General features: G+C 36.1%; 1 protein-coding gene across 1 annotated transcript; it reads left to right on the top strand.

Annotated features, from left to right (window-relative positions):
- The first annotated feature begins 15,077 nt into the window (after window positions 1-15,077).
- LOC101706428 (olfactory receptor 6N1) lies at window positions 15,078-16,016 on the top strand. The gene has a single exon (XM_004859138.2). It carries the CDS (start codon window positions 15,078-15,080, stop codon window positions 16,014-16,016), a length of 939 nt encoding a protein of 312 aa, XP_004859195.2.
- The last annotated feature ends 6,694 nt before the right edge of the window (window positions 16,017-22,710 follow it).

Genomic DNA, 22,710 nt, shown 5'->3' on the forward strand with positions numbered 1-22,710 from the left:
TATTAAAAATAGTTCATAAACTTTAATTTTGGTTAATCATTTCAGAGCTTTATTAAAATGATATATGCTACCAAAGAAAAAATCTTGGTCTTTGTTTTACAAAAGAAAAAAATTATAAACCTTCAAAACACCTTTTAATTTCTAAAGTAATAGTTACATTTTACTTTCTTTCTTCTGTTCAACTTTGGAGAAATCTTGAAAAAATTATAAACACTTCTGGTAATGTTTAAGTTCAACCCAATGTGGAGCATTTTATAAATTGTGACAGGCATTGAATACCTCCTACTCAGATTTCAATTTTTGAATATTTTTAAGGGTAGATTTAATATCCTCCCACATGGCCAATTTTGTTTTTTCTCAAAGGCTATTAGAAAAAAACTATTAGAAAAAACAAAATGTTTTGTCTTATAAAGCAAAGTTTAATTCATAATTTATTGTAAGGCTGTCATCCTCATAGATCACTGAGTATAATTTTAAAATTATTTTCTAAGTCCTAATCACTTGATGTCTGGTAAAAACTCAAATCACCACTGTCTACCACATTTTCTCCTTTTCTTTCTTCTTGAATTTCATGAATACATTTGACCTTGGAAATATATGGTCAAATTTTCAGGAATCTCATGTCTGAAATTTTGTATTAGATTTTATTTTATCAATAGATTCATTTAGAATGTCATGCATAGTGGTGCACGGCTACAATGCTAGCACCCAGGAAGCTGAAGGATTGTCACAAGTTTGAGGCCAGGCTGGGCTATGTAGTGAGTTCAAGGAATGTCTGGACTGCATAGCAAAACCCCCAAAAATAAAATAAAATAAAATAAATAAATAAATAAATAAATAAATATATATATATAGAGAGAGAGAGAGAGAGAGAGAAAGAGAGAGAGAGGAGAGAAAGAGATCTCTGTTTTACAAAGAAAAACTTATGAACACTCAAAACACCTTTTAATTTCTAAAGTAATAGTTACATGTATATATGTTTATTTAGAGAGATTAAAATTTTTCTGATATTTATTTCCCCATTCATAAATGTAATCTGTCTTACCTTTAGGTCTTATGTAATAACTTTAAATAGAAATGTATAAAAATTTCAAAAAAGTCTTGAAAATCTCATATATGTATAATATTACAAATATGTTTAATTTTATTTCTGATTGTATGCAATAAAACGTGTCCACAGCTATTATTAATTCAAATCATTTATTTGTCGTTACCTATGTTTTAATATAAATAACATTATGCATAAATAATTTATTTTCTTTTTCTTTCCAATATTTATACCTTTAATTTTATAATCTTTTTGCACATATGCTTAACTAGCCATACTTCCTCTACAATATTAAGAAGTTATATTAGCCACGCATCAATTTTGCAATTTTTTTGATTTTAAAGAAAATGTTTTTCCACACTTCTTTCTTAATTTTTCCATGATTTAAAGGGTTTCCTTTATCAGAATATGAATTCTTTATTATTATTAACTATTTATAGTTTTATTGTTGTTTCTTATTTTTACAGTATGAAAGGTCATTGAATGCTTATTCCTTTATCACATGAGACAAGTGTTTTTTAAAATTTTTTAATGTGATAAATGTCATTCATTTTTTAAATTTTGAATCAACTTTACTTTTCTGAAATAAACCAAACTATATCACTTGATACAAGTTATGCTATTCAGTTTAGGGTACAATATTTGGAGGGAGAATTTTCATATTTGCTAGTGAATAAAATTAGCCTCTAATTCTTTTTTATACTACTTATTTTGTTCATTTTACAGCCAGTGTTAGGCTGGCTTCATAAAATGCATGTGATATGGTGTTCCCACTGTTTCTATTACTGGAGTTATTTTTGTAAAACTAGAAACTGAAAATGTAAATGAGGATCCAAATGTATAATAGATAATGTGAAATAGGAAGAAGAGGTTCAAGGGGGAAGGGGAATGTGGAGTGGGAGGGGTAAGGGAAAGAAAAGAAGGGAAAGGAAAAAAATGTGAGAAAAGGAAAAAATGAAAACAAAGTCTTTGTAAATAGGGAGAGGTGGAGGAGTAAAAGGGAAGGAAGGGGAATGGGGAAAAAAATAAGAACCAACATATATCATGCAAAGGTACAAATTCCCAAAGATAAATGTCATCATACTACTGTATACCTAAAATGTACCAATAAACTTAATGAATTAAAAAAATAAAGCTGGAAACGGTTTTTCTTTGATATTTGGTAGAAATAACCTGTTAAAAAATTGGGACCTAATTCTTTCTTGTGACATTTTTAAACTACTAATACAATATAATGGATATTCCTCATTTAATGACCTATTTAACAATGGTTCAGATTTATGACTGAGACACACTGTTCAGACTTCTGACCCAATACTCAGACTTATGATTTCTCTTTTTTTTGTATGTTCTGTGTATCTTGTTTATAGAGCCTCTGTGTTTTTTGTGTAATACACCTTGTTTACACAGTTCTATCATTTTTGCAGATTGTACTGTATAATACTATAGTTTTATGTTCTGTTATACATTATAACTGCATGTAAGAGTTATATAAATAAGAGTAAAGCCCTCAGGTTGGAGTTTTCTTTGACCATCTCTTTGTTCTGAATACATATTGTAATGTACCTAGTAGGCTACATACAATTGTTTGTTTAGTGACCGATTCATTTGACATCCTAGTTGCAGGAATGGTACTCAGTCATTAAATGAAGGATTTCTGTATTAAGATTTTCTAGTGCTTTTATAGTCCACATTGCTAATTTTTAAATTTTTGGGGGGGGAATAAATCCAGTCAATTTAAAATTTTAATCAATTGAAATACATCATTTATAGCATTATCACTAGGCTGGGTCTGAGAGATTCCCAACATGCTATAATAAGTATCTTCACTGACCCTTGCATGTTCACTGACTTGCATTAACAGTCAAAGAATTTTCAAGATGCATCAAAAAGAGGGCTTATTAGGCAGAGATAGAGATCATAGAGCACACTCAAGAGAAGAGTGTGGGAAATCAAAGAAAGGAAGTACATTACAGTTTGGGACTGGGAAGATTTCCTTGAAGGGGTGTAAAGCTAGAGATAAATATGCTTCCTACAAAGGATTACCTTTCTAGCTTTTTATTTTTTAAGTGGAATTTTGCATGATGTGTCTTTAATCAAATTTTGAGTAATTGCACAGGAGTAGTTGATTATTAATCTGGAAAGGTAGGTTGGGACCAAATTGTAGAGAAGCCTATCACATTAAGAAATTGAGATCGAATATTAAAAAATAGTTTATAAGGGTGATAGTAAAGGAAGATACTAAGAAGGAGAAGTAGGACAATGCAGTATCAAGACATAAGAAATAAAAAGTTACGTGCTGCAGAGAAACAGAAGAAAATGAGTAGTGAAAAGAGACTACTGAATTTACCTACTAGACTGTCACTCTAAGGAGATGGAGATAAAAGGCACTGCCAATGGTTGAGAGATTAGCAAGTATTGAAAAGTCAAAGGAGCTGCAAGTTCAAGGCCTGGGATGCAATAAAAAAAGTAAATAGCTAGATGTCAAAGCCTGCTCATACTAGCTTTTGAAAGCTGATTGTTAATAAGACATTTTGTGAACAAGTGGCTTTGAGTCAGTGGTGGTGGGAGTATTTATGCTCTGCAAATCCAGGGCCTTTTTGTTCAAGAAGGGGATGTCAAGCATCTTTTATAAAATGCCATAAGAAAAGGTGACCAGGGCCGATCTGTGTTGGCTAGAAAAAACAGTACATTATTTTAGAAACCTTGAGCCTTTTCAGGCAAATACATCCTAGACATATGGTTGTAACCTGTTCTAAACTATGCTAGATTTTACTGAAGTCTTTTAATATGTATATGTGAGAGGCAGGAGGAAGCAATGAATAAAAATCATTTGTGCTGTATAAAAATGATTTGTGCTGAATAAAAATCATTCAAACAGAAGCTGAGCCTTAGTCCAGAAGGAGGAGCCTGGTTATAGTTTGGTCATGAAAAAATCTTTGCTAGGCAAAAGCTTGTTGCTAAACAGTTGTGCACACAAGCAGAGATGGTATCAACTGGAGGGCAGATAACAGATATGGGTGGAGGGTTTTTAAGGATCAAAAATATTCTCATTTACATCAAAAAAGTAATTGAGAAATAGTGATGGGTGGAAATTTTAATTTAAAAAGTTTCACTAGGCAGACACCCTTTCAAATCCTGAGATTTTACTTTTTGTTCTGCTTCAGACAAGATTCTCTTTGAGCCAGCCAAATAGACATCTGGGACCTTAGCTAGTGCTGTAAAACCAGATGTAGGATGACATTGAACATAACTGTTTTCAGCCATGAGGGACATGATGTGGACCTGCTCATTACCCTCAGAGTCATTTCCAACTCCTTGTGACCTAGTACCCTAATCAAATTCTTGCCTGCCAGGAACACAATGGCTTGACTGTCTTCTGACCCAGACTAAACCCAGGCCAGGTAAGGATTAAAGGAAGGCATTCTGTCATAACTGATATGGATCCAACACTCTCCCCAGAAAAGTGATGAACTATCCCCCACTTATTAACACAATCCTCCCTTCCCCTTACTCTCAAAAGGGATCTTCATTATTTGTTCAGATGGGAAGCTGATCTCTGTGTTACTTCTCCTACTTGCTCCTTATTCTCTGGCCAAAGGATAAACTTTCTAGTCATGCATGATAGTGTGCAATTGTAATTCCAATTACAAGTTCAAGCCCAGCCTGGACAATTTAGCAACTTAGCTAGACTTTTTCTCAAAAAACAAAACAAAACAAAACAAGAAAAACAGAAAAATGGCTGGAAATGTAGTTAGTCCAAAGCCCCCAGGATCATTCCCAAATATTTCACACACGTACATGCACACACATGCACAAACATACAAGGAAACAAAATAATACAATTTTTTTCAATGCGTAATTTCCTCAGTTTTGTTTCTGGATCCATGATACCAAGAAAGAGAAAGAACACAGCTTGGGTCAGAAATTTATAACAGTAGTAGTTATTTAGTTCTTAATCAACTTAAACAGATTTAGAAATCTTGAATAAATTCATACTCATTAAGTAAATAAATTATCAGTTTTATTGTAAAACAGAATATATTATAGTTCATAAGAACATTTTTCATACATATTATCATTGGATTATTATTTTTATGTGAGGAAGATAGCCCACCTTCATATTTCTTTAGTTTTGACTGACAACAATTGTATATGTTTAAGGGATACGATGTGATGTTTTTGAATTATAGTGGCATGATAAAGTGAATACTCTTGACCCCATATACACATCTCTGTGGTGAGGATATGTAAAGTCCACTCTGGACTGTTTGAAGTGAAGTCCCTGGTGAGATAGCTAATGTCACATAAATTGTGGGAAGAAAGTTGGAATGAAATCCAAGATCTCACAACAGGGCCCTTTTCAAGAAAGAAGACACTAAAAAAGGAAACTGATGTGTGAGAGAATGTGAAACTTCTATAGACATGAACAAGGACAGGGTTTGGAGTTCGTCTTGATGATATTGATACCTTCAGCTGCACCTGTTCTCACGCCCTGACCTTCCAAAATGGCTGGTTACATTTTAGGTTGTTGGAGTTTTTTTAAAAATATATATATTTTATTGGTACATTTTAGCTATAAAATTCATTTACATTTATCATTGGGTGTTTGTACCAGAACATGATGTATCATAGTTTTTATTTTTTCTCCCATTACCTGTGCACCCTTCACCCCCTCCACCCCCTGTACCCTTCTCTATTTACACAGAGTTTGATTCCATTTTTTTTCCTCATAATTTTTCCTTTCCCTTCTTCCCTTTCCCCTTTCCCTTCCACCATCCCCAAACCCTTTACCTTTTATTTCAAATTATCAATTATTCATTTTAATCATTTTCATCCTTATTTACACTTTAAATTTCTTACACTAGAGAAGCTATTGGTATTTACACATGTGTGTCCTATTTTTTTCACTTAAGAATATGGCCTCAATATGCATCCATTTAGCTATAAATGACTCTAGTTTCTCATTCTTTATGGCTGAATAATACTCCATTTTATTAAAAAACCACATCTTTATCCAGTTTCCAGTCGATGGGCACTTGGGCTGTTTCCAAGCTTTAGCTATTACAAACTGGGCCACTATAAACATAGGTGCACATATATCGCTGTGGTATGATTCTTTTAATTCGTTGGAGAAGATTCCTAGTAGGGGAATAGCTGGGTCAAATGGGACCTACTTCTAGTCCTAGTTCTTTGAGGTATCTCCATACTGATTTCCACAGTGGTTGCACCAGTCTACACTCCCAGCAGCAGTGGAGCAGGGTTCCTCTTTCCCCACAGCCCCACCAGCATTTGTTATTGGTTGATTTCTTGATAGCAGCCATTCTTTCTGGGGTGAGGTGGAATCTCAGCGTTGTTTTCATCTGCATCTCTCCAATGACCAGTGATGTTGAACATTTTCTCATATATTTATTTGCTGTTTTTACTTCTTTGTCTGAGAAAGGTCTGTTCATTTCGGATGCCCATTTTTGAATTGGGTCTTTGAATTTGGGAGGTCTGATTTTTTTCAGTTCTTTATATATTCTAGATAGCAGACCTGTGTCTTAGCTACAGCTGCTAAATATTTCTTCCCACATTGTAGGTTGTCTCTTAGCTCTGTTGGTAGTTTCTCTTGCAGTGCAGAAGCTTTTTAATACGATGAGATCCCAGTTGTTGATTCTTTGTGCGAGCTCCCGTGCCACTGAAGATTTGTTCATAAAGTTTTTTCCTTTAATGCAATTCCAATTGAGATCCCAGCAGCATACTTCATAGACCTCGAGAAAACAATCCAAAAATTCATTTGGAACAAGAAGAGACCCAGAATAGCAAAAGCAATTCTAGGTAACAGAGACATGGCAGGGGGTATCACAATCCCCAACCTGCAACTATACTACAAAGCTACTGTGATAAAAACAACATGGTACTGGCAAAGAAACAGACTTGAGGACCAGTGGAACAGATTAGAAGATGCAGAAACAACGCCAGACACACTCAGCCATCTCATCTTCAATAAAGGAGCCAAACACCCTCACTGGAGGAAAGATAGCCTCTTTAATAAATGGTGCTGGAAAAATTGGGCTTCAACTTGCCAAAGATTAAAACTCGACCTGTATCTCTCACCATGCACTAAACTAAAATCAAAATGGATTAAAGATCTAAATATTAAAATAGAAACTCTGAACCAGTTGGAACAGAGGTTAGGTAGAACACTTGAAGACGCTGGTGTAGGAAAAGATTTTATGAACAAAATCTCAGTTTCCCATGAACTAGCACAAACAATCAATAAGTGGGATCTCTTCTTATTAAAAGGCTTCTGCACAGTAAGAGAAACCACCAGCAGTGTGAAGAGACAACCCACAATGTGGGAAAAAATCTTCACCTGCTCTTCCTCAGACAAAGGTCTACTATCTCGAATCTATAAAGAACTTAAAAAGATCAGATCTCCCAAATTTAAAGACCCAATCCAAAAATGGGCATCTGAAATGAACAGACATTTCTCACACAAAGAAGTAGAAATAGCAAATAAATACATGAAAAAATGTTCAACATCACTGGTCATTCGAGAGATGCAAATGAAAACAACGCTGAGATTCCACTTCACTCCAGAAAGAATGGCTGCTATCATGAAATCAACCAATAACAAATGCTGGCAGGGCTGTGGGGAAAGAGGAACCCTGCTCCACTGCTGCTGGGAGTGTAGACTGGTGCAACCACTGTGGAAATCAGTATGGAGATACCTCAAAGAACTAGGACTGGAAGTCGCATTTGACCCCGCTATTCCACTGCTGGGTATCTTCCCCAAAGAATTAAAAGAATCATACCACAGTGATATATGTTCACCCGTGTTCATAGCATCGCTGTTTGTAATAGCTAAAACTTGGAAACAGCCCAAATGCCCATCAACTCGAGACTGGATAAAGAAAATGTGGTTTTTTTATAAAATGGAGTACTACTCAGCCATAAAAAATGAGAAATTAGAGACATTTATAACTAAGTGGATGTACATTGAGGCAATACTCTTAAGTGCAATAAATAGGACACACATGTGTAAATACTGAATAGTTTCTCTGGTGTGAGAAACTGAAAGTGTAAATAAGGACTAAATGTATAATAGGTCATGTGAAATAGGAAGAAAAGGGGCAAAGGGGAAGGAAGTGGGAGGGCTAGGGGAAAGGATAAATGGGAATGGGATTAATATGAGAAAATGGAAAAATAGGAAGAAAATATTTGTAAATAGGGAGGACTGGAGGGGTTGAAGGGAGGGCTGGGCAAGGGTGAAAAATAAGAACCAAGAGAGATTATGTAAAGGTGCAAATTTCTAATGATGAATGTCATTATTTTGTATACCTAAAATGTACCAATGATTAGAATGAATGATCGATAATGTAAAATAGGAAGAAAAGGTCCAAAGGGGTAGGGGTAGTGGGAGGGGCAGGGGATAGGAAAGAAGGGAAAGGAAAAATGATGAGAAATGGAAAAAATGGAAATAAAGTCTTTGTAAATAGGGAAGGGTGGAGGGGGTGAAGGGAGGGCTAGGAATGGGGAAAAAATAAGAACCAAGATGCAGTATGTAAAGGTACAATTCCCAATGAGAAATGTAATTGTGTTGTATACCTACAATGTACCAATAAAAGAATTTAATACAAAAAAAAAAAAAAGAAGCAAAACCCAGCAATATGCTGTATACAAGAAACACACCTAACTCAAAAGAAAATCCATAGACTGAAAGTAAAAGGCTGGTAACATTTTAGGATGGTCTTTGCATAATTGGAAGGCACATTCTGTCTCCCAAGTCACACAATATAGAACCCATTTGAACCTTGAGTTCTCAAGCCAGTTACCGTGTTTTTCCTAAAGGAAATCATCACCATGAGAGACATCCCTTCTCAACTTGAATTGGTAGTAATTGAAACAGTGAACTAGCAAGTGATAGAGAACTACTGGCTAATGAAATTCCTGCATGTCAGTTCCTTCCTGGGAGAGCATTTTAGTGACCCCAAGAGGTCTGTCTGGAAGGCTCTGGAGCTTCTGTTCAATCAAGAATATAAGTCACAGGAGAAGAATGTTTTATGGCTTGAATTACTTCCCAGGGTTTCATCAAAGTGCTACCTTCACCTCCTGCAGGCCCCAAGACTGGCTGGATATAAGAAATAGGAATAGAACAGGGGGCTCTCATCCAACACTGACCCCGCTATCAAGCACAGGTAAAGACCTTTTCAGGTAGCTTTACTTATTTTTTGTTATTTTGTTTCTTTCTAGTCTGAGTATTAAGAAGAGATCATTCAGAATACAAAAATTGTGCTTAAAAAATAAGATATTCTGCTTTCTAAATGGTACACTGAAGAGTGCGGTCTCAGAATTAGCAAACTTGGTACATCTATATCAAGCTGTGTGACTGTAAGCAAAGCATCTCCCTTTTTCGATCTCAGTTTTCTCTTTTGCAAGTGAGGACATTGGATGAGATAGTCTCTTACATTTCATCCCCTCCTAACTCCCCGTTCTTTGTCCCTGTGCTTAAGTAAATACAGGTTATAGATAAGGCAAATGTGGTAACTGAAATGCAAGTAATTGATTCTAAAAGCTTCTTAGAATGAGTAGAATAAAGCATGATTACAAAAGACCTAAGTACGACAATTATTAGTTTTTACATGTGCTATATTTTATAAGAACACACTGACTCCAGGAGCAGGAGACCAAAGAGAAGAGATGAGCAGCAGATGAGGGAAAGAGCCCCAAGAGCCACTTTGATCATCATCATCTTTTCTGTTGCCACCACTGCCGCAGACCAGCTGCAGTCGATGTCAATGTAGGGTAGGAAGGGGAGATGTCCTGGGCCGGCGATGAGAAAAGAGCCTTCACAAGCAATGTTCAGGTTCCCTCTGATAAGTCTCAGGGTCTGATTTATTTTTATATCTTTAAGCAATAGTTGGGAGGCATTGGGTGGAACATGTTTACATTGAAGTAAAGGTTATTTTTGTTAAAGTACAATTCCTCTAAACTGTTTCATTTCATTGAACATCACGAATACCTATTTAAAAATTACAATTGTCCCCTTATTTACCCACACCTAAACAGAACAGAAAGTAACTTAATCAAAATCTTTATATCAGCGGGGGTACAAGCAAGATTTAATCAACTAAGTGTCAAACTTGTGGTCGCCAGCTGGCCCTTGAGAAACTGCACAATGGTTAATATATTTTGCTATTAGCTCTCTATTTTTCTTTACCTCTATTCATCTTAACTAAATGTCATTTGGGTTCATTGTCCATGAGCAGGAGATATTTACAGCATTTTGAGAAATATTGAGTAACCTGCCTCCTTAATGCATTTACCTGTCTTAACTTTCTTTCTTTTTCCCATTTTCCACTATTTCTTACATCTAAAGTCTGTCCTTTCAATCTCTTCATAAGACCCCTTTAGTAAAAAGAATGTCAGCAATAAGAGGGGGAGTCATAGTAGTGGGGAAACAGAGGGGGTTTTAGGAGAGGTTTCTTTAGGAGTGGATGTGGCAATAGAACTAAGAGAAACTGGAATTTGGGACTTGTGAGCCAGATCAGATTTCAATATATCATTACCAATTTGCCTCATGGAGAGTTTGTTGTTAGTCACAAACACAATGACTCCTATGATCAGAGTAACAATTATAAACATTATGGCAAGAAAAAATAAAACATGAGGGTACGATGTGTTCCACCCTTTCTTTCCCCCAGCTGGAACTTTGTCAAGCAGCAATGGAGGTTGGTTGGGCTTTGCCACACCACCACTCCAAACATCCAATATTGTGCTAAGCACTCTGGCAGATAAGAAATGGTATGTGATTTGTTTGTTAGTATCAAAAACCTTGCTTTGGAATGACAAGACATGAATAGAAACAATTGCAGTACATGATAGAACATAATGAGAGGGACAGTGAGGACATTCTTCTGGGAATTTCCAGGTGGGAGAGATCAGTGCTCACCTTGGATGGCCAGGGGAAGAAGGTGAAGTACTTGAGCTAAAAAATGATTGAGTTGTCTTCAGGTTGGCTCAGGATTAAGTGTATTCTAGTGAGGTTATGCTGCAAACAAACTTGTCAAGACTAAATACAGGAACTCATTTTGCAAATAGTGTAATTTCAATAATGACAATGAAATAATACTTAAAAATATAACTCTAGACTAGAGCAATACAGTTCTCCTCAAGAGCAAAAATAAAGAATGCATGAAAGTGGGATTTCAGGTGGATGGAGGGAAGAATTTTATTAAACTGAAGTATTTCAACAAGGCAGATGACTCTCTTATGGGAGGGAGCTTCCGGCACTGTCAGTCCTAGAAGGTGCTTGGTGACCGTTTGTGGAGATTCTCAGGGCATAGATTCTTTTATGGGTAAGGAAATAAGATTTTTTTCTGGTCTGAATCAAAATGAGAAACAAAAGGACACTGTGATATTTGGTATATATGATTTATCCTGTTGGTTTAGCCTTTTTTCTTTCTTTTGATATTAAAAACTCTTTTATTTATATTAACTGATAGAAATATATGATAAAATTTAAATGTTCTAATATTTCAATGAAATGCAAAATTATAGGGGTCACTGGGAGGTCCTAAACCTTTTTCCAACACTGAGTCAATGTTTACTGTTGCTGAAAATTATCATAGTGTTTAGAAATGATAAAAAAATAAAATTTAAAAAATAAGAGCAAAACTATAATTTTGCCAAATTGAATGAAATACAAAGGAGAGAAGGAAACAGTCAAAATCTTTGAGAACTTAGAACTGGGCAGTTGAGTCAGCATGGAGGTGTTAGTTTTCAATGGGAAATAAGGATAGCTCTCATCCTAATGACTCATGGTGATTCCCAGATAGAGCATCCAGAGAGAGAGCAACAGTGAATCATCAGAGAGGGATGACATGATGCACAGCTGTGAATAAGTCTTTGGAACCAGGTGGAAACTTTGCCTAGGAGAAAGCTACAGGAAAATATTGGTTTCTAATATTCAGTTGTGACCAGTACACTGTGTCAATCTTAAAACTGAGTTTAAGGGTCCAGCCACCTCACCTGAGAGTGAGATTGGAGATGACAGATGGAGATGGATAACTCCAGAATATACATTTATACTGAGAAGAGAAGGAATGTGAAGCATCTGGGAGAAAGTGATTTTATTTGGGTAGAAAGTTTGGGATAATTCTTACAGAAAGCAGATAAGTACCCAAGATTGAAAAGAGCCAGATGCAGAATTGGGCAGTGGACAAACATGAATTTGAAATGAGCAGAATCATGGCAAAGGCAAAGTTTGAGTATTGAAGTGATTCTGCTGATGCAAGATTAACCATGTAAGAGGTCTAGTCAAAAGTAGTTCTCTGTTATCCTAGGAGAAGCATCCTGGGTTACATCTCAGGTTGAGAATGCTTTGGTATGAGGAATGGGGATATTGCCTGGGTTTAGCGGAAAGTGTATGCCAGGGAAAAGCAGAGTAAGTGAAGTTAGTTAGGTAAGATTCAAGAATCCTAGAAACAAAAGAAATGATGACCCTGAGGACAGAAAGAGAATCCTGGATGTCTTGCATAACTCCTCCTTTACATAGTACTCCTCTATGCTCCAAAGACTTTTCCTTCATTATTTTCATCTAACAAATTCTGTTACTTCATTTGAGATAACATTTATGTCTTCTGTGATGTCTTTTGATCTCCATATTTAGCCTGTGGCTCACTTACTGTTCTTCCACCCTCTACTGAATGTGAATATTATCCCAAAGAATTTGAATGTTCATAAAACAAGTATTTGTTATTATTATGTTTCACAGATGGCTGTAAATGATTAAGATATGTCAGCAAACAAAACAGAAAAAATTTCCCTGCCATTATGAAATTTTTCACACAGAAGAGAAGCATAAATAATAAAGATACTAAGTACATTTTACAGGATAGAAAATGATATCTCAAGAAAATTTAATAGAGAAGGGTGATAGCAGTCCAAGATATGGCTAGCAGAAAAGAGCTAGGTTTTACATAGGGTTTCCCAGGTGTTGAGATTTTACCAAAGATTTGAAATAAATGAAGGAGCTATCCAATTAGACAATTGGTAAAAAGAATTCTAAAAAACAGCTGCAGTAAAGGTGGTAAAAATAATCAGATTCTACATATATGACAGAAAGATAGAAACAATGATGTGAGAATGTGGAACAGTGGGTGGAAAAACTGCAGTTGCCATCATTTGACATTGGGCAGGATCTGTGTAGAGCACATAGGAGTTCAGTTAAAGATGGCTGCCTAACACCTTGGAGGAGATGTGAGTAGGACTCAAATATATGAATCTAGAGTAGGGAGAATGAATGTTGGCTGCGAATTTGATTCAGAGGTCTTCAGCACATATATGATGTTAACATATACAGTATGATATTAACAAAAGTGTTTATAGAAAGAGAAGAAAAGAACAAACACTGACCTCTGGGAACTGTGACATGAAAAAGATAGGGCAAAGACAAAGAGCTAACAGAGGAGAATAAGAATGACTCAACTGTAAGGTGGGAAGAAATCAAAAGTCCTACCCAGAGAAGATAGTGTGTCAAGAGGCAGGAGATATGGACCTTGTTGGGAACTACTGATAGCTCAAGTAAGCTAAGGAATGAAAAATGATCACGAGATTTAGGAAAGTTTAAATAACTGGTGGTTATGAGAAAGAAAGTTTTGATGGAGAGATGATGGTGAAAATCTAATAAAGAGGAAACTGAAAGAAATAATTAGAGCCAGTGAGTTTTGGCAATTTGTGGAAGAGTTTTGGGGGAGGGGATAGAAGAAATGGAGCATGAGATGTGAGACAGAAGTTAGTAAAAAGAAAGAATTTGGGGCCTTGTTTCGCATTTGATAAGTTAAGAGTAATAGCATATTTCTATGCTTATGGAATGTTCTGGCATAACGTTGTCTAGTAATTAGTTACTTCTCTATTAGAATATTGGTTTCTTTGTACACCATCATGACTAGAGTCAGTAACAATACTTTGGATTCCCCAAAATGCTTAAGAATGGATCTTAAATGTTCTTACCACAAAAATGATAACTATGTGAATAATGCCTCTATTAATTACCTATAACTAGTCATTTCACAATGGGTAAGTACTTTAAAACATCATGTTCTACATAATAAACACATACAACTTATATGAATTTAAAATAATTAAAATAAACAAGAAAAATTGTTTCTTAGTTTAGAGGCTATATTTTACTTATCTCTTCAGCCTAAGTAGAATGTCTAGAAAATGTATAATAATCTTTTGTTACCCTGCCCTCAACATAGAAGAATATAAGTATCTGTCATCTGCAGAATCCATAAATCACAAGGGTACATTTGAGGTTAGTAGAAAGGAACAGACAGGAAGGATTGAGGAAAAAGCCAATTTGGAGATAGAGTTGTGCCCTGTTTTTTCCTACCTCTTTCATTTACTCAAACTCATTAGCCTAGACTGGGATTTTCACCAGTGTCCCAAAAAGGTCTAAAACTGCCTTGTGTACTCCTGATGATGTTAAGTCTGGTTTTCCATAAGAAGATGGGAGAAAGTGAATGATTCTTTAGTAGCCAAGAAGTTGAAGAGGAAAATAATTTGAAATTAGAAACCAGAAAATGAAATTCAAATTAGGTATATTTGGTTCAGTACAGTACCAATATTTTATCAGTATAAATCATTTATACCTTAGAAAAGAAATATGTATAAGTAGTAATGTATTCTGATAAGGAATATTAAAATTCCTAAAACACACACACACACACACACACACACACACACACACACACATATATATTACATTAAGACAATTGGGTTACAGGATGGAAGATGGCACCAGACCAGGGCTGTGTAAGGTATTTAAAATCTAATGATAACAGTGGACACTCTGAGAGAGGCTGTTCACTGGAGGCATGAAAAGGGGCCAGGTTCAAATGTATTTTTCTTGTGAAGTCTTTACTCTCGGGGTGAAGGGAAAGGAAAAACACATTGAACATCTTTGTTAGGATTTCTATGGCTCAATTTTTTTCCTCATTACTCATACTCCACCTTATAGGGACATGAATGGTGAACAATGGACATTGGAAACTGGAGCCATGTGACAGAATTCATCATCTTGGGTTTCCCTCATCTCAAAGGTGTCCAAACTTATCTCTTTTTCTTATTACTTGTCATTTACCTGACTACTATCCTGGGAAACCTACTGATATTCTTGGTGGTCCATCTGGATGCCCAGCTTCACACACCCATGTACCAATTTGTTAGCATTCTTTCCTTCCTGGAGCTGGGCTACACAGCTGCCACCATCCCCAAGATGCTGGCAAATTTGCTCAGTGAGAAGAAGACTATTTCTTTCTCTGGATGCCTCCTGCAGATCTATTTCTTTCACTCCCTTGGAGCTACTGAGTGTTATCTCCTAACAGCTATGGCTTATGACAGGTACTTAGCTATTTGCAGGCCCCTCCACTATCCCACCCTCATGACCCCATCACTCTGTACCAAAATCATCGTTGGCTGTTGGTTGGGAGGCTTGGCTGGGCCAGTGGCTGAGATTTTCTTGGTGTCCCACCTGCCTTTCTGTGGTCCCAATCACATTCAGCATATCTTCTGTGATTTCCCTCCTGTGCTGAGCTTGGCTTGTACTGACACATCTATCAATGTCCTGGTGGATTTTGTGATAAATTCCTGCAAAATCCTAGCCACCTTCTTGTTGATCCTCAGCTCCTATGTGCAGATAATCTGCACAGTGCTTGAGATTCCCTCAGCTGCAGGCAAGAGAAAGGCCTTCTCTACCTGTGCCTCCCACCTTACTGTGGTTTTCATCTTCTATGGAAGCATCCTCTTCATGTACGTGCGGCTGAAGAAGAGCTACTCTCTGGATTATGACCGGGCCCTGGCAGTGGTCTACTCAGTGATCACCCCTTTCCTCAACCCCTTCATCTACAGCCTACGGAACAAGGAGATCAAAGAGGCTATGAGGAGGCAGGTGAAGAGAACAAGGGTACTAGGGTGAGTGAAGGTGGTGACAGGCAAGGCATGGATTGAGAATATGGTATCCTCAGGAGTCATCAGTGACCAGAGATGAGAAATCAAGCATTCTGTGTACTTCTCTGTGGGGTAGTGGAGATGGGGCAAGCATTGCCTGGTTTTCAGTGTTACAACAACCATTCTACTGTCTGCTAGAATCACTTTCAGTTTGAGAAGAGAGAGTGGAAAAAGCACACTTTCTCTTAACAAGATACAATAGGCAGTGATTTTTAAAATCTTAAATGTTTGTGTATTATACCTTGAATTTCTGTCAAATTTAAATCTGACCTACTATGTGTATATTCAAATCTACTTCATTTAATATAAATCAATTCAGTTATGGTCTACATAATAATATTTATTAAATAAAATTCGGGGAAAAATGATTTTTCATATACCATTTAATATCATGGAATGTGGAAAGCATTCATATAATAAAGGATGTTTTTGAAATCAAATGTATCTGAGTTTAAATCCTAGTTCACTCAGTCACTCATCAGTTAGTTCATAGGTGGAAGATAAAGTTTCAGGATACAAAATCTTAATTTCATCATTTGATAATAGTATTTTCTTTTAAGATTCTTTGGAAAATTAGTGATAAGATCTATAAATATAGTACACAGTGTCTGACTTATAGCTGATACTTAAATGAAAGTTAAACTTATTTTTATTTATTTTGTCTTCCCCATGTCTCTCATTTTTACTCTGAATCTTAGGACATAATATACTGATATATAAATAAACAAAATGACTTTCCACATACTTTTCCTTAAAGGTGAGAAGTAAATCAGCCTGAGGCAATACTTGTGAAGAGTGTAATTTGTAATATGTCTGTTCTGCTGAGTTGTATTGATCATTCTTAGTGGTCCTGAATTATATGCCCCTTACAAAGAGTAAGAGTTGAGTCAGTGGGAGAGAATAGGATTAATTATATAGTGAACAATTTATTTATTTCATTCTAAGCCTTTTGAAACACATGAAAAAAATATGTAGGGTGGTGAAACTATTTTGAAAAATAGTCTAATACTACCTTGGAGTATTAAAAATAGTAAATCATATGATCCAGAAACCCTATCTTTAGATGTATGCCTAAGAGGAAAAAAACTAAATGTCTATGGAAAAACTTATGCATGAATGTTTATAGCTTTATTATGCATAGTAGCAAAGGTAGGGACAACTCAATTTTCTATTAATGAAGGGTTGGATAAGCCATAAGGATTGGATATATACATATATTAAACAGAGAAAGATACAAATGAAAGGACATAATTGTTCATGGATGGGAAGAAATAATGTCTTTAAAATATCCATATTACCAGACAACAATCTACAGATTCAGTGCAATCTCTATCAAAATTTCAGTGACATGTTTAACAAAAACAGAAAACAAATTTCCTAAAATTTGTATGGACCATGAAAGACTCTGAATAATCAAAGCAATCATGGATACAAAGGACAAAGCTGGAAGCATCACATTACCTTATTTCTAAATATTCTACAAACCTATAATAATCAAAACATAATGGGAATGGTATACAGCATGGAAAATCATATAGAAAAGCAGGTATGTAGGCCAATGGGACAGAATGGATATCCAAGAACTAAATTGACACATTTATGGTCAATTGATCTTTGACAAAACTACTAAGAATGCACAAAGGAGAAAGTAGTCTTCAGTTAATCCATTCAGGAACACTGAATATCCACAGGCAGAAAAGTGAAATTGTACCCTTATTACACCCTATATTCAAAATTCAATCCAAAATGGATTAAGGACAAAACTATAAGACCTGAAAAGATTAAACCATTAAATGAAATCACTGGGGAAAATCTTCATGATAGAGCAAAGAAACAACCTACATGATGGGAAAAAATATTTGCAAACCATACTTTTTTTTGGTACCAGGGATCAAACTCAGGACCTTGCACTTGCAAGCCACTGAACTAAGTCTCCAACCCCTTCAAATCATACATATTTATTGACTTCATATACTGACATTGATGCCTACCCCTTTACTCTATTTTCTTTGCTCTCATAGCTATCCATCCACCTACTCTGTCACCCATCCCAGCCTGTCAATCCATTAGTCCACCATCTAAGAACAAAACTTATATGGACTATGAAAATATACATAATCTGCAGAATGCTGCAACAAGAGTGCTGACATTCAGAAAGAGAAGGAAACTTGATTTGTGCTATTAGTGGACCCTTACTCTAGTGGTAAATGTGGAACAAACAAAAGGACCTCAACAGAAAAAAAACTAGAAAATAAGTCATATCAAATAAAGGTTGATATTGGTCCTCATGTCAGTGCCAGTGATATCAGTGCAAGGAATGTTTTTTGAAGATTGCAGTAATTAGGCACAAGGTTGAGAAGCAAAGAGGGAGAGTTAAGAATAAAACAGTGATTTCTGAGCTTCAGCTATAAAGATAAAGGATATCCTTTTGAAAAGAATCAGTGTTCTAATGTTATAGGTGGGCATGGTGTGCATGCTTGTAGTTTCAGATCCAGGGATGCTGAGGCAGAAAGACTGCCATAAATTCAAGGCCAGCCTAAACTACATATCGAGACCATGTCTCAGAAAACCTAAAACAAAATAAGAACAAGCATCAATGCTATGGGTTGAAAGAGAAGGAAAGAGCACAGAAAAGGGTATACATTCAAAAAGTTAGAAACATAAAAACCAAATCTTTGGAAGGTTTAAAGGAAATAAAAAATAAAATAGCTTGAGTGCTGGAAACAGTTTATAAGAGTCAGCATATCTTATGACAAAGAAAAGAGTGAAATTGATATATAATGGGATTCTCATTAATAGCAATAACAATTCATTGACCTAGAGGCCTCCAAAAATCAAGATCTCATTCCTGTGATAGTCACTAAGTGAATTCTAAGAGACTACCTGTTACAACTTAAACATTTTTTTAATTAAATAAATCTTGAACACTTGAGGAGTGAACCCACTTTACTGCTTCATATGTAATAATTAGTGATCACATTTATTCACAGAATATCATATTCTCTTTGGAACTCTTCTTAGTTTTCATAAATAGAATGAAAACTCTGTGAGGTAGATACACAATCAGGGTCAACAAAGGCCTCACTTTGGGGCCAGACATAATTGAGTTTCTGCCCTAGATTCCAAGTAATTCATTCTGTGTCCTTGGCTAGTTATTGAAACTCTGTTTCATGTTTCTCATTTGAAAAAAAGGTTAATATTTATTTCTTAAGATTGATGATAAATGAAGAAATACTATAAAATTCTTAGCATAGGCTCAGATATTGTTAAAAAAAAATCCTACCTCAAATAAATACCAAAGAGTCTATGACTAGAAATGATCTTAACGATTATCTAATCCAGCTGTTCTCAAATCTTGCCCAGCATCAGATCTTTCTTGAGAGATTTTCAGAAATGTAAATGCATGAGTTCTGTTACCATGGGTTATAGGGTCCGGAAATGGGTTCCCAATTTTTTGTGTGTGACAAAGAATTGGACATGGCAGACAATGGCAAGGAGACAGGGACAAAATTTATTGAAATGAAACTATCTCAGAGTGAGAGGACTTGCTCTGGCAAAAGGAAAATGTCAGGAGCACCAAAAGTGTAAGGTGTAGCACTTTAAGCATCCCATTTATAGTAGGGTGCCTCTCACTGGGGTCCTCCAGAGCATGATTGACAAGGTGCTGACTCATGTCTGCTCCATGTATTCTGCGTGTCCCTTTAATTCACTCTGTTACAATTGTATATGCAAGATGCTGTCCATTTGCATGAACTTTCAAAGAGCTCCAAGGGAAGAAAGATGACTCTAGGGGAGTGGTGATGAACCTATGGCACCCGTGCCACAGTGGGCAGGCAGCTCTTTCTGTTGGCACAGAGCCAAGTCACCCCAGCCAATGTTTGACAAATTATCAGCATGCACATAACAGCAAAGATAACATTAATTGTGCAAAAGCATGGCAAATGCAAAAATTTACCTTTCAATAAAAACATATTTGTATCATTGAAAGCTCTGTTATTGTGGGGGATTTTTTAAGACAAAAGATGGTAGTGTATGAGTTGTTTTTTCTAAACTAAAATCTCAATATTCAGGTTCAATTGCAGTGTTGGCACTGTGTGATAAATAAGTGGATTTTCGGTCACAGTTTGGGTGCTTGGTCTTTAAAAGGTTCACCATCACTGCTGCTCTAGGGCATGCAGGGAGATCTAGTGACCCTACATCTTGGTTAACTTTCCAGAGCAGACTTGAGCTCTGTCTGGTCTATGGGACGATGATTACTGCTCTGGTGGCCAAGCAGCTCACCAGAATATAAACTCCATATCAGTAATGCATTAAAGGTACATAGTTTATGGAAAGGAAGACTTTATTAAACAGGGGGCAAAAGGAGAAGATAGCTACCTTGATAAGAACCAGGGTAGGATCTCTAGAAAGGTGGCTGCTCCATGGGCCCATTGTTCCTGGCTGCTTTTATAGGGGGTCAGGAACCCTTCCTCTTACCCAGCATTTGTCATAATTCATTGGTTTTCAGGCACCTCTGTCTACATCATCTCTTCCAGTAGTGTATGCACAGCTTCAGTCTGTTTGTTTACTTGTCCGAGATCTTTTCATTAGCAAATCCAGTCACATAACTACACAATAGGAAACTAAAGCCCAAAGAATTAAATATACCATCTAAAATGACACAGTTTAGCTGCAGAAAAAGGCAAAATGGGTTCTTGAATACTCTTCAACAGCCTTCCCATGATCCATGATGGCTTGAGAACTGGGAAAGCACCAGTGGCTACCAGGATGACTGAGAGGTGGTTAGTGTTCATAAACTTCTTTTCAAACATTTTTATTTTACTGATACATTGTAGCTATACATAATTATAACATTCATCATGTAAAATATCTTAAAACATTTGAGGAAAGAAATTTATGAATTTAATATCTTGAATAGTACATAGATTAGATAAAATTACATATTTATTGGGCACTGAGAATGCAGTAGAGGAGCTGAGATTAAATCACAATTTTATCACTAATTAGATAGACAAATTTAGACAAGTTGTCAAACTTACATTGCCTGATAAATTTATTTTAGGGTATCTTAAATTCCAAGAGGATTCATATGCACTAAAAATTTAAATAGTAATGTTACTGGATTCTGGGGTTCTATAGACTTTTTCCAGATTCTCTGTGTCCTCAACAAAGAATAAGACAAGATGCCTAAAAGTCAATGAAGTTTTACATTTATTAAAATTAGGAAAAGAGGTACACTACAGAGTGAAAACAGGCCATTGAGCGAGTTTATGGTGGCCACAAGGTTAATGGTGGAGGTCTTTTGTATGCTTCATTCTTGAGGCTGACATCATCCTATCAAAAATCTGCTTAATTTTGCACCAGAAGAATTGAAGATAGCACTGTCTGATTGTTCCCAGGTGCCGGACTTGGGAACTGTGTTCTGTGCATGTGTCCTTAATCTCCATGATTGACAAGTCAGGGTAACTTGTTCAGATGGTTTGCCACACCCTAATCTCCTGCTTTGGTAAGAAGAAATACAGAGAAGTACAGTGAACTATTCATGGTAATAATTTTTGTGAAACCCTTTTGAGGCCAAATTCTGTAATACATCATGTATATGATCAGTCAAAGTTTGCTGAATGGAGTTTGTGAATTAAATAAGCTTATGTCAAGAAACTTTATTTATATGGGATGCTGAATGATAGAGGGAATTCACTGCTGGACAGGAGCTGGGGGAAAATTAACAGTAACAATTTCCAGAACTATTGTGTCTAAGTATCTCTTCTCTCCTGCTTTCTGTTCTCACTACCATGGGGAATCACAGAAGAGTATAGTAGAAATAAAAGCAGGTAAAAAGGAGACAAGAAAGACCATAATTTAAAATAAAATGAAAATTTTAACTGTAGGACACAATCTGGTTTAATATTTTCCTTCTTTTCTCCCAGAACATAAGCCTTAGCAATTCCCTTTCACCTGCAAATGTGTTCAGCCATTCCCTTTTTACTAGCAAATGAACTTCTTTCACCTGTGTATAGACCGCCCCTTTTCACCTGTAAAATAGCCTTTTCCCCAAAAATGGGACACTATCTTCACGTGGGTGGGACATTCTTTCATTATCTTTCTGTGAGTGGGCCAAACTTTTCCCAAGACCCATGAGGAAAGCTGTAGGTTCACACATTCCACAGATTTCTATAGCTAAAACCACATAAATATTCCCAGCTCCAAACTGTAATCCACCTCTCTCTTTCTCTTGGGGGCCCATGTTCTATTGCTTTGAGTGTGGTCTTTTACTGATGTACCCTAAAAATTCTTTTTCAGCAATGAGAATCAGCAAACCTGCAAACCTATTTAATGGGAAAAGTGGGTTAGTTTCCTTAAATCAGCTTTAGGAGCTTCCTTGAACCCGGTCCTGTGACAGTAGTAGAGGATAAGGAATAGGACAAATTGTGCTATAAAGCAGGATAATCTGCCCTTGTGCACTGGCTCAATTGTCACAAGTAATGCTGTTGGACACTGATGCAAATGGACTATGCAGTTACCACTACTGACCTGGAGGCAGTTATCATTCCTATGAACAATAATAGAAAACTAACTGGTGCAATATAAAAAGAGCATAACCATGGACTAGATGTGAAGGGTAAGATTCTGCACTTCCTCCTCAGAGTTCACAGGATTCAGAT

Source organism: Heterocephalus glaber, unplaced genomic scaffold (genome assembly GCF_053883595.1).
Source record: "Heterocephalus glaber isolate CG9 unplaced genomic scaffold, H.glaber_assembly_v1.0 deba00001561, whole genome shotgun sequence".
NCBI lineage: Eukaryota > Metazoa > Chordata > Mammalia > Rodentia > Bathyergidae > Heterocephalus > Heterocephalus glaber.

Excerpts from the sequence above, each read along its gene's own strand:
- LOC101706428 (XM_004859138.2), top strand. The coding sequence starts at position 15,078 with ATGGACATTGGAAACTGGAGCCATGTGACAGAATTCATCATCTTGGGT.